Raw genomic sequence first — 11,987 nt, 5'->3', positions numbered from 1 at the left:
ATGTTTTTTGAAAAAGGCAAAAATCCAAAAATGTTAAAGAAACATGTTATTTAATGGCTTTAAAGTAAATAACACAATCCCAAAGGGGAGATCCACACAAGCTACAATAGTAACAGAAACACATTTCACACAAAGGGACTTTTAAATAAGGAACATTAAAAAAAAAAATCCCTGTTTACAGTTTTTCAAGTTATTGTACTAAGCATGACAACTAAACACATCATTTTACAGTATAATACACTTACAAAAACAAGCTTGTTATAATGTGCTATAACATAATCCAGTAACGTTAGGGAAGACATTCCATGAACCAAAGTTTGGTAAGAAATTGTTTTACAATATATAAACACATCTATCTGGATGACTAACAGCAACCAGAGAGACACATTTTAAAAAAATGTTTTTCTTGTTATTTTTTTTAATCAGTGCAAACTTATTTATACAAGGCAGTCTCGGCTGCTCTACTCCCTTCTGCTTGAAGAAAAAAAGCTGTTTGCATTTGTACTCATTAAGTTCATACAATAGTAACAATTCATTCATCCACAAAAAAACAATCTTTATTCCTTTGAATTTAGTCTTTAAAAATAGACCAACTTTTGATGCAATCTCCTCATTAAGATATCTATTCTTTTAATGCTTTGACACGTTTCAAGACATGAACATTATATGGAAGTTAGTTTTGAACCCACGCTTCAAGGAGTTAAAGCACCAGCGTCAAAATTCAGAAGCAATAGTCTGGTGAAAGCTTATTTATGAGACGGTAACAGAGATAGAAAGAGAGGGGGCGAGAGGGAAGACAGAGAGAAAATCATGCTACATTGCAGTCTCTGCCACCATTTCATAAAAGCTGTGGAGGTAGTTATGTGCAACAACGAACAATATTTTAACTACAGTGAAAAAAATGTTACATACATTGAAGGTCATTTCAGATCTACCACTGCCGTACAAGGTTAACATATCCCATCTGCAATTTTTTATTAAGATACTTTTGTGGATTGTAACAGTTCAGGCACACTTATCTTTTATTAACATATATACATCTTATTTGTTTTTATTTTTTTTAAACTGCTTTTTCTGCAGAGTTGTATTTATATCGTCGGTTTAAAAACAAATTTCATTTCCATTTTGTGGACATAATTTTCAGTCGAACTAAATTAGAGGGAAGGTAGCTGTAAATACAGGGTGTCCCAGTGCTATTACTGTCATCAACATCTTTGTGCCCGATACGTATGTTTACAATATCACAGATATAACAGGATTTTGGTGCTGTAGTAATAGCTGCACGTTTCCAAATAGTGAAAAAGAAATGTTAAAAGATTATTTTATAAAGATCTCTCACCTGTTGTGGGATAAGGCTTACAAGACTACAACCAACCCAGTTTTATATGGAGATACAAAACGAGAGGACTGGCTTTAAACTGAAGTGTCCTTCCAACCTGCAAAACTGGGGCATCATCAGAAGCTCCAGTATAGCAAAAGCGATTTAAATCTTGTAATGGCATCACAGAACACAAAGGCAGTAATGGGCATAAAACAAAGCTTACACTTAATTGTAAAAAAAAAAGGACCTGGTGCTGTGCCAGTATTGGTGTGAACAGCAAACATAAAATCAGGCTGCATATGTCACTATGTGACAAATAACCTTCTAACGTAATGTGGCATCAGGCATTTGATTACTTCACAAATGATTGTAATGCTCGCTCATTGATATTACATGACAATAAACTGTGGCAGGTCTGAGACCATCATCCAAGAATGCTGAGCTTGCACCTATATAGCCAATATATACACTGCAATATGGAAAATAATTAAGACAGTTAAGAGGGAGCTAATGGTAGCAACATATTAACGGGACCCAGGTGAGGTGTAAGTTGCTCAAATTTTGACCCTTGCAGTGATCGAAATGCCTCAATTGTACTGCTTTGTAACTCTCTTCGTACATGCAAAAAATATTTATTTAATCTTGAGCTGCTTATTCAACAGCATATTTATTTGTACAAGAAAACAATGCACATCAAATTCACATATTATATTGGTATAAGATTTACAGCAACTGTAAAACTTGTAGCAATTTTACTGTTTTTCTATATGGTTTGCTTTCGGCAACTTCAATAGTGATTTATATGTACAATAACACAGCCTGATGTATAATCTTGTACAATAAAAAAGTCAGACATTATTTTACCTTTAAATAGTGCAACATATATCTGTTGGTACCACATAACTATTAACAACAATGTTTATTGGAAATAACTGACCATAGAGTTGAAGATAATATCTTCAGTGTTTAAGACTGTCACATATGTGCTCGTCCAGATTTAACACATGCACTGGTTTCGCAAAATCACTGAGGGGGCATTTTGCTGGCTTGATAATGTTCTAAAGAAGATTATTTCTAAACATGAAGTTTTGATAGAATATCATCAAGAGACCAAAGCCATGAAGTGCAAACAGTTTGTGCTTTTTTTTTCTTCTTTACCAAAACCACAATGGACGTTTCATGCAGTATGATGTAGGCGAATGCCATGCAGTAAGATGAATTACCCACTCAATACCTAAAGGATGAAGAAGTAAAATTAATAAGTACTCAAGGAAAAAGAAAAGCTCCAAGTCATAGACATGACATTCTAGATTTAGTTTGCACCTCCCTTTTATGTACGAGCATGTCTGATGGTGTCAGTTTTTTTTTCCAAATGACAGTTGAGGTGCAGGTGTGTGATTGCCGAGGGTATGATACCGAATCTGTCACTGACAGCTATTACTGACAGCGCTCAAACACTGGTAACAGAAGCGAGACACTTCATGGGCTTCTGCAGTTTTTCAGGTTCACTTGGTGCAGGATCGGTAGTTGCTCGTAAACTGAATGCTGACGTGCCTCCATGTCCCGGACTAAGAGCAGGGTTCTGACGCCTGTTGCTTTCTAATATGCTTGAGGTGTTAGAGGCCAGACTTTCACGAGTACTGAAAGACACCATGGATGGAAAAACATTAATGCTTCCAAACACTAATGCCACAACATTTAATCCTTCACAACTTTTGGCCTGATTGGGCAACACTACTCAGAGGCCAGAAGCGTAGACAGTGCAGGAAATACAAGTTTTACTGTAGTACAATAGAGGTTGCTCTTCTGAAGGTTTGGTGGTGAGGGAAGTTGGGTGGGGGAGGGTGTTGGGAGAGGGGGGCTGGGAAGAGACACTTACTCAGGACAAGAGGTTTCAGTATTACTCCTGACCAGATATCAGAATTTGATGCTATTGCTTGGTGCAATGTGAATGCCCAGTACTGTACTGCGATCCTTCATCAGTGCACATTTTTTCACAGGATTATACATTTTTCACATTTGTACTTATCTATTTCATAAATGACAAGCATTGTCCTTAATGCAAAAATGTAACCTTTAACCACCTCAACTCTTAACTGTTGCTGAAATAGTGACATTCACCTATTGTAAAATAAAAGGAAAATTAAGAGTGGCTCGGAGAGGAATTAGGAGGAAAATAAAGCAGGAAGGAAAAACAAAACAGACATGATGCAAAAATCTGTACATTAGATTTAGGCAACTGAAAGAGGAAACATTATGTTAATATATCAGTGACATAAAATCTAATACATGTGCATTGTCTCTGTTTCTTCCTGCTACATGTTTTAGTGATGTAGAACCAGATGATACATTGGGTTGGAACAATCTTTTCACTGACCTGGGATAAATCTAGCTCACATGGCAGGATGGGAGTCTTTTCTCTTTCTCTGTTGTATACTGGTGTCCTAATATTTTGCCCCTATTTATAGCCCCGTTAGCACCTCCGGGGTGCAAGAGAGTTTTCGTTTGGGGGATTGGGGGGGGGGGGGGGTGATACCGCCTCCCAGAAAATTGCCCTGAAGGTTTGGGAGGCGCTGTCTCGGCAGTGCCACGCCCTGCAGTTAGCGCCCCAGGCCAGTGCACAATGGACAATGATGCCATCGCCATGCGTGGCGACCTCATTGACCCGCGCCGACCCCTTAAATTGCCCCCGCGGGTCGCAAGGTTGGCGCAGGCAGATGTCAATGCCAGCTTTGCTGGTCGCGAAGCTGGCAGACATTTTCTCCCAGGGTGTTGTTCAAAAGGGAGACCGGCAGAGCTCTGGGCCGCCATCTTTGTTGCTCAGTTGACTCTTGGGTCGGCCCGACCATTGCGCCCCTAGGGTGAACCGGGCCGCCATCGTGCAGCCCAGCACTCCGTCTTGGGTGCTCGGGCTGCTGGCCTGGTCTCGCGCATCCCTGGTGGCTCAGTGGCGGCCACCAATGGGCCATGTAGGGTGTACAGCCGCCCTCCCCTCTAACGGAAGGGGAGGGGTGATGCAGCGTGTTAGCGCTGCATGGAGCATCCGTGCGCCGCTGGACTCAGTGCTGTGCTATCGCCCCAAAGGAAGTCATCATAGCCAGTCCCTCGGAATGGTGGAAGAATTCCTTCGACTCTAAACAGGAGTTCTTAGGTGGCTGAACAGTCCAATACGAGAACCACAGTCCCTGTCACAGGTGGGACAGACGGTCGTTGAGGGAAAGGGTGGGTGGAACTGGTTTGCCGCACACTCCTTCCGCTGCCTGCGCTTGATTTCTGCATGCTCTCGGCGATGAGACTCGAGGTGCTCAACGCCCTCCCGGATGCACTTCCTTAGGATGGTCTTTGGCCAGGGACTCCCAGGTGTCAGTGGGGTTGTTGCACTTTATCAGGGAGGCTTTGAGGGTATCCTTGAAATGTTTCCTCAGCCCATCTTTGGCTCGTTTGCCGTGAAGGAGTTCCTTTGTAAAGTGCTTGCTTTGGGAGTCTCGTGTCAGGCATGTGAACAATGTGGCCTGCCCAGCGGGACAGCGCTCCGCTTCCTTGGAGGCGTGCAAGGTCCAATTCTGCATCGGGGGGTGGGACTTCCGTGCCGTGCGATAAAAATCCTGGCCCCGGAAAGTTACCGCCCCCAAATCGGGTCATGGGCCAATTTTGCCCCTTAACAGCCTTATTCCAGTTGCCAATGGGCATATATTCAAAGCATTAAACTGGCCATAATTTGATACTAAATAGGCACTCGCACTCAGACGATCAATAAGGGTAATTTTCCAACTTTTTGTTGGATCTAACTATAGGAAAATCTTTGGTTAATAAAATATTTTAAAAAGCTGTTTGCTGTTTCAGCATGAGGAATTCATGCCAAGTTACTGAACATGACCATTTGTTGAACTATAAATGAACGATTTTGCACTGTAATAATCTGAATCTAATAACACTCGAGAGGGGTTAATGCTCGGACTGTGTGCTCCAGGAGGGAAGCAATGACTGCTGAAAGTCATATCGGAATTTTGGATAAGCACTGTCTATGAGCTTTTAATTATTTGAAATGATGAGACCACATATCCGCTTTTCCAATACGCGTTCTTGGCAGGAGAAGCTTCCTGCCAGGAGCGCCAAGTGAGAACATTAAATCCAAGATTTTTTTTGTGTGTATGTATCTGTCGGATTGTAAAATAATCAATATTGCTAAACAAAGTAAGGAAAATATATAGTGGAAGGTATTGCTGGTCAATTATATTTTATGCTAGACTGAAACACACAATTCTCCATTCTCATTTCTAAATTTTACTAGTTTTACCTTACGTTTGTTGCATTGGCTAATTTTGAAGTCTAGTACAGTACTGCGAAATATTCTACCACAGGATCGAAAAACTTAAGGGTCTCAAATGAATGATTATGCTGGATTTACCATTTGCTTGCTTACCGTGGAGAATTAAATCCACTGTCTACTGTTATACTGCTGCTGTCCATACTATCTAGTCGAGCAGAATGCGAAGCTTTCTGGCTGGTGCTGTTGTCACTTTCCTTTGGGCTCAGGAGAGTTAGGTTCTTCTCAAACTTTCTCTGGAGACCTTTCTCTTTCTCTCGTTCTAGCAACCACTGCACAGTCCCACCATCTTCTCGGCTTTTACCCTCCTCTTGGTTTTTGTTGGTCCCATCTTCGGAGTCATCGTCGGACACATTATAATAGTCGAAGGAAGACTCCTGATGTCCTGTTACTGCTCCGTGCCCCGGTAGAACAGGCAGTGATTGTGCCACACTTGTTAGGCCAACAAGGTTCTCACAGTTTGTGTGAAGCACCTCAGATGGTTTCTGGTGTTGCGATTCATATAAAGAAATATCAGTGGATTCCTGGTAACTATTCTCCACATGGTTTACAGTCGGCGTTTCAGACTGTGATTTGAACACTTGTCCATTTGGCAATGATAGTGTAGATGCCTGCCCAGCTACAGGCAAATGAATGCTGTTAATATCCATCTTTTCAGGATAATGCTTCTGCTGCAGCGACAATTGTTCAAGCTGTCCATTCACATTTTCTTCAATAGGTGGCTGTTTTAAGAATCTATCCAAAGGGGACAGCTTCTTAGCTCCATCTGACAAGGTCAAAGTATCATAATCTTTCAACAGATGCTCATCATTACATTTAGCTGATGGAGAAGACGCAGTCCGAATAGTCTCCTTGGATGCATTACACTGAAAGTAATCATCAGCTTTTGCGTCTGCAGCACAATTAGGATCATTGTATTTGGGCAAACCTTCCCCAGCTGTAGTGTGTTCCAGTGGATTGCAGGTATCACTAAGAGCTGCCGAATTATCAATATCAACACATTCAGGTATGCTTGGCTCAGTAATATGATTTGAATGTAATGACAGTCCCGGTCTGTGATGTAATTTGGAAGAACGTAATTTGTCATTATTGGAGTGGCTTTCATCTATGCTGCATCCTTGCATCTCTTCTGCTGTGCCGGACAAAGTAGTGCCTAGAGGTCGATTAGAATTATCCATTGATCTAGACCTCTCCTTGGCTTTGCTGCTTCTATCATTTCTTGATTTTCTGTCTTGAGTATGGCTGTGGCTCCGATGAACCTTGGATTGTAAACTTTCCCTAGAATGTTCATGAAATCGACTCTCCATTCTTCTCTTGTAAAGATCACCTGACACATCCCACTCTGGGGTCACAGGAAAATGAGATTCAACCATGTTTATTTTATCATGGTTAAGAAAGCCATTATCACCCTTTACTTCTAAAGTGGTACTTTTATCACAGGGGGATCTGGTAATTGGATCGTAAAACTCATATTCTCTGGATTCTGCTACATCCAAGTGGGTATCTTCTGATTGTTCCCCCTTAGGAACCCTAGACTTGCTGTGTGATCGGGATTTACCATGGGTCTTTTTGTGGCTTCTACTTTTTTTGCTCTTGCCACTGTGCTGGGCAGACGAGCCTGGTTTATTTCTATGGGCCTTATCTTCTTCAAGTTTCTTCATTAGCGCTGTATGCTTCATGACATTTTCCACGGTCAGGTCCGGATTAATACGTTTAATTATTTCCTGTTCTACTTCCCTTGGTATAGAGGTCGGATTATCTTCGTCACGCAGAGGCCATTCCTCTGGAGGGAACTGGGCAGAAAAATTCACTAACTGTTTTGACTTGTCCTTTTTAAAGCTCAATCTGAATAATTTCAGACCAAATTTTTTAGGTTGCTTTTCTCCATCCTTGGGTTTTGGCAAGGTTTCAGTTTTGTATGAACAGTTTACAGTACTCTTACTTTTCTCTGTGTGAGTTATTGGCATCTGGCTGAAAGAAGGAGGACAAAAGGAATCCTTGCATTCTTTTATTGATTTTTTCTGAAGAGTGGATGAATGATTATGAAATTCCTCTCTAAAGCAGTTGCAAGAATCACAGTGGTTTCTGTGGTGGGCTCTGTCTCGGAGGCAGCCAGAGTTAGATGGAGTTATAGTCCCTGGTTGTGGCGAAGTACATCGAGACCTCTCAGGTATCCTTTCGTCCAGATGGTACCATTTGCTATTTGTTCTTATGAGAGAAGGGGTAATAAAATAAGTCTGTGGAGTTACAATAAAATATCCATCAGGAGTTGGGTAGATTTTCCGCTCTCTTACGAGCATGTTCAATGTATGGCGAAGAATTTCTTGACTAGGGGTGGGAACTCCTATAAAAACAAAGAAACAAAAAGTTACGCAAGAGTAATTAAGTGTAATATTTGCAACTGCATTTTAGTTATTAATCAGAATGTTGTTATGCCTTAAATTCTACTATAAGCACATTAAGGGTTAGTATTATTTAAAATGATTGATATCACGCTCGTTGTATAGTGAATACAAGTGCTCAGTACAAAAGCTTCAGGAGAGTCATTCATAATTAGAGAACATTCACAGAACGCTGGTTTGGTAAAATGGTAGCAATTGCTTTCACTACATATCCAAGACTGCGAGTCTGAATACCTGCAGTGGTTGTACCTGGTAGCTAATATGCTAACTATATATAAAATTAGTTACTTCATTTTTCATTCAGGCTGCAGCACAGTCAAAAAAGGACACTCTATCTGTCTTGCCCTGAGGTAAGAGTGTCTCCTGCCGAATGGGCAACAATATGTTACAAAATGATGGAGGAAAACAGAGATATTCATCTTCTAACAGTGTTGTCTTCCATTTTCAGGAATTGTATGTTGAGAGACTAGTATTGCCGAGTAAGGATAAAGGTTAAAAAAGGGATACATTTTTAAGTGAAGTAATATTAAAATCAGTTTTGATAAGAGTGACACAAGAATAGGTGTAAAAAAAAAACAGAAACACATTCAGGTCAGGCAGCATCTGTGGAGAGAGAAAGAGAGTTAATATTTCAGGTCGATGACCTTTCATCAGAACTCAAAGAATTGGTGTGTTGTGGCACAAGCTTGTAGAGTTGTTGGGTTCCTGCATGGAATTTCCCATTAAGAAAGCTCCAGATTTTGGCCGGTCATTGGGCAAGGAGTTGAGCAAAGGTCAAGCACTTCCTGCCGAGAAGGAAGGAAAAAAAAAAGAGAAAGTTCAGTCACTCTCCAAGTTGCTCTTACATGTCTGGTGGTTGGCTCAAGAACTGGCAATGGGAGCAGGTTAGGGAGTGGTGTGCGTGGTCCAGGGAAACAAGAGAGCAGAAAAAAAATAAAGTAAATAAAAATAAATATGGGGGTGGGGGTTGAAAGAGATGGGTAGGAGACTGTCCCAACGTGTCAGCAGGTAAATGTAGCTCGGAGTGATTTCCTCTGTGTACCAGAAGGAAATTTTGTAAGGCGAGCTCGGCAGGAGCACGGATTGTAGATGTGGCCTTAGTGTTCTGACCTGTGCTCATGCCACGAGTGGAGCCTTGCAATATAATCCCTTCTATATAGTAAAATGATGAATGTGTTTATAAAGAATACATTTATGATTTCATTAAGCATAGTGCAATGACCTTATCCTCCCTCCCTCAGTCAGTCCTAGCTGTGGCTCGGTGGGTAACACTCTTGCCTATGAGTCAGAAGTTGTGGGTTCAAGTTCCACTCCGGAACTCGAGCACGTAAATCTAGGCTGACACTCCAGTGCAGTACTGAGGGAGTGCTGCACTGTCAGAGGTCCCATCTTTTCGATGAGATGTTAAACCGAGGCCATGTCAGGTGGATGTGAAAGATCTCATCGCACTATTTTGAAAAAGAGCAGGGGAGCTATCCCCGGTGTCCTGGCCAATATTTATCCCTCAACCAACATAACAAAACACACATTATCTGGTCATCATCACATTGCTGTTTGCGGGACCATGCTGTGCGCAAATTGGCTGCCACGTTTCCCAAATTACAATAGTGACTCAAAAGTACTTCATTGGCTGAAAAGCGCTTTGAGACATCCGGTGGTCATGAAAGGCGCTATATAAATCCAAATCTTTTCTTTCTTTCCCCACTGTGGTGCTGATGCAAACAGATCAAAAAGATTCATTTTCAATTCTTGGCCTGTATTGAGATAGCTGATCTTATCCAGGGTAGAGATGTGGTAATTACAACTGGACTCAGGTGATCCATGATAGGGAGATATATATATATTTTTTTTTAAATCAGCCAGGGCTCTCACTCTTAAATATTATCTGCAAAATGAGTTTATATGGACCTTTGCTGGGCAAAGAATTTGGCTGTTTCAATGTCCTCCCATGGTCAATTAGTTTTCCAGTAGTCATTATCAAAGACTTGCATGTCAGGAATAGTCACTTTGGTGATGAATCAGGAACCATCAGTAGCAGTGTGACTCTATTTAGCATGAGTCACTACCCTCAGGAGGAAACGGAAACAATTTTAACCCTACTCGTTCAGCAAAAACCTGGCGGATGGGCAGTTAAAATCACCCTGGCTCGTCGAAAGACTCCAGGATCGCAACATCTGCAATTATAACCTGCCCACCTGAGCAGGCAGCAAGGCCAGGCGCCCGGAGCCAATAGGGTCCTTCTTTACATATGCATATTGTGGCACAAAGACATCATTGAGATCCCAACTGTAATTTTAACTCAGGCCTGAGCGTGGAATCCACCTAGAGTAAAGATCAGGGCCAAAATGTCAAATTTTAGCTTCATTATTCCAATGACAACTGTTTGCTGGCATGGGGTGCACTATTAATACTTAAAACATAATGGACTTTAGTAAATGTGTTCTCTGCACAGAGGTGCAGTTTCACAAGGTTTCTGGCAATTAATCTTCCCCAGTGTCAGAAGTTTGCACAGGCTTGAAATGCAAAAACCACATTGCTGGCTGGGTGCACTCTCACCTCTGAGTCAGAAGGTTGTGGGTTCATGTGTCGCTCCAGAGTCATTGGCACATAATCCACGCTGACACTCCAGTGCAGCCCTGAGGGAAAGCGGCACCTTTCGGATGAGAAGTTAAACTGAGGCTCCGTCTGGCTTCTCAGGTGGACATAAAAGATCCCTCCCTATACCTTCACCACACGGACAGCAGTAGTTCAAGAAGATGGCTCAAGGGCAATTAGGGATGGGCAATAAATACTGGCCAAGCCAGCGACACTCTCATACCATGAACGAATAGAAAAACTATATACTGAATTGGCCCCAAAGAGAAATATTAATATTCTACAATACAGTATTTTAAACCTGTAGCTAAACAAAAATTGATCCCATAATCTTACAATTGAAATAAATCTGCTACAAAGCTTCTGAACGTAATGACCAAGTGGGATAAGCAGTGATATTGCAGAATTGCTTCAAGATGCAGGTCTGCAGTATTGTCTAAGGGATCTATTTGGTGCGGAGGAAAAACAAGCCTGCACAGTTTAAGATACAATCTGTAACCTTGTCCTGATGGCTGCTGCCTTCCCCAATGGCTGGGGAAGGGACTTGCAGGTAAAGGAGCCCAAAGGTCCATGACTGATTGGCCTATGAGAGCAGCCGTAAAAGATGGCTGCCTTTGCTGGAATGGTTTATGCTGTTGCCAGGTTTGCTGCTGCCTCTAAAGTGCAAATTAAAGCCACCCCGGAGGTCGCGGATGCTGTTGGCACATAGTGTAAAGTAAATATGGCGTGAAAAGAAAACAGAGTTAAAGTTTACTGTAATTCATTTTATACATCACAAATGGAGTGATCTCTTTTTAAAGACTACACCGTACCTCTGACACTTAAAAAGCTTGCCACATAAATATGAGTGATCACAATCATGCCATAAATTCCACTATGTCATGGTAAACATGTCATTGGTTACGGTTGAAGATTCATGAAAACCTTGCGAACCGATTCATTCTTTGATCCTGATACACATGTCACTGTAATCATATACTTGGTGAAACAGACTTTGAAGTGCTACTGTTAATGCCCTGCAATCTCAGCTCCATAAAATAATGGAACTCTGTTAAACTCAATCTATCACTGCCAAGTTTGCTTTCTCGATTTGGCTGCAAGCCCATGTTGATGCAAGAAGAGAGGCTCACCCAATATATGTACACTAGGCATTTGTTATTGCACCACAGCCATCCGATACGAACAATGCTGACAACATATGAATACATTACAAATGGTCTCAGATGACTTTTAAAATGAAAAAAAGCTTATGTTTGCAGTAAATCTTGAAAATTGCTATTTTTTATTTGGATTTACTCCAAATTATGCTCATTCACAATTTTTGAACAGTTTACATAATGCT

The 11,987-nt window shown here is 41.4% G+C and overlaps 1 protein-coding gene across 1 annotated transcript in view; it reads right to left on the bottom strand.

Moving 5' to 3' along the window:
- Window positions 1-2,619: 2,619 nt before the first annotated feature.
- Window positions 2,620-11,987, bottom strand: part of stox2b (storkhead box 2b) — a 100,997-nt gene continuing 91,629 nt past the window's right edge. The window contains exons 3-4 of the mRNA XM_070878639.1: window positions 5,745-7,992; window positions 2,620-2,961 (exon numbers count right to left, since the gene is read on the bottom strand). Coding sequence (XP_070734740.1) covers window positions 2,772-2,961; window positions 5,745-7,992 — 2,438 coding nt within the window. The 3' untranslated portion in view covers window positions 2,620-2,771. The remainder of the gene's footprint in view (window positions 2,962-5,744; window positions 7,993-11,987) is intronic.

The sequence above is a fragment of the Pristiophorus japonicus genome, chromosome 1, assembly GCF_044704955.1.
Source record: "Pristiophorus japonicus isolate sPriJap1 chromosome 1, sPriJap1.hap1, whole genome shotgun sequence".
NCBI classification, from domain to species: Eukaryota; Metazoa; Chordata; class Chondrichthyes; family Pristiophoridae; genus Pristiophorus; species Pristiophorus japonicus.
The sequence above is the reverse complement of the archived record's forward strand: the minus strand, read 5'-3'. Positions and strand labels throughout refer to the sequence as shown.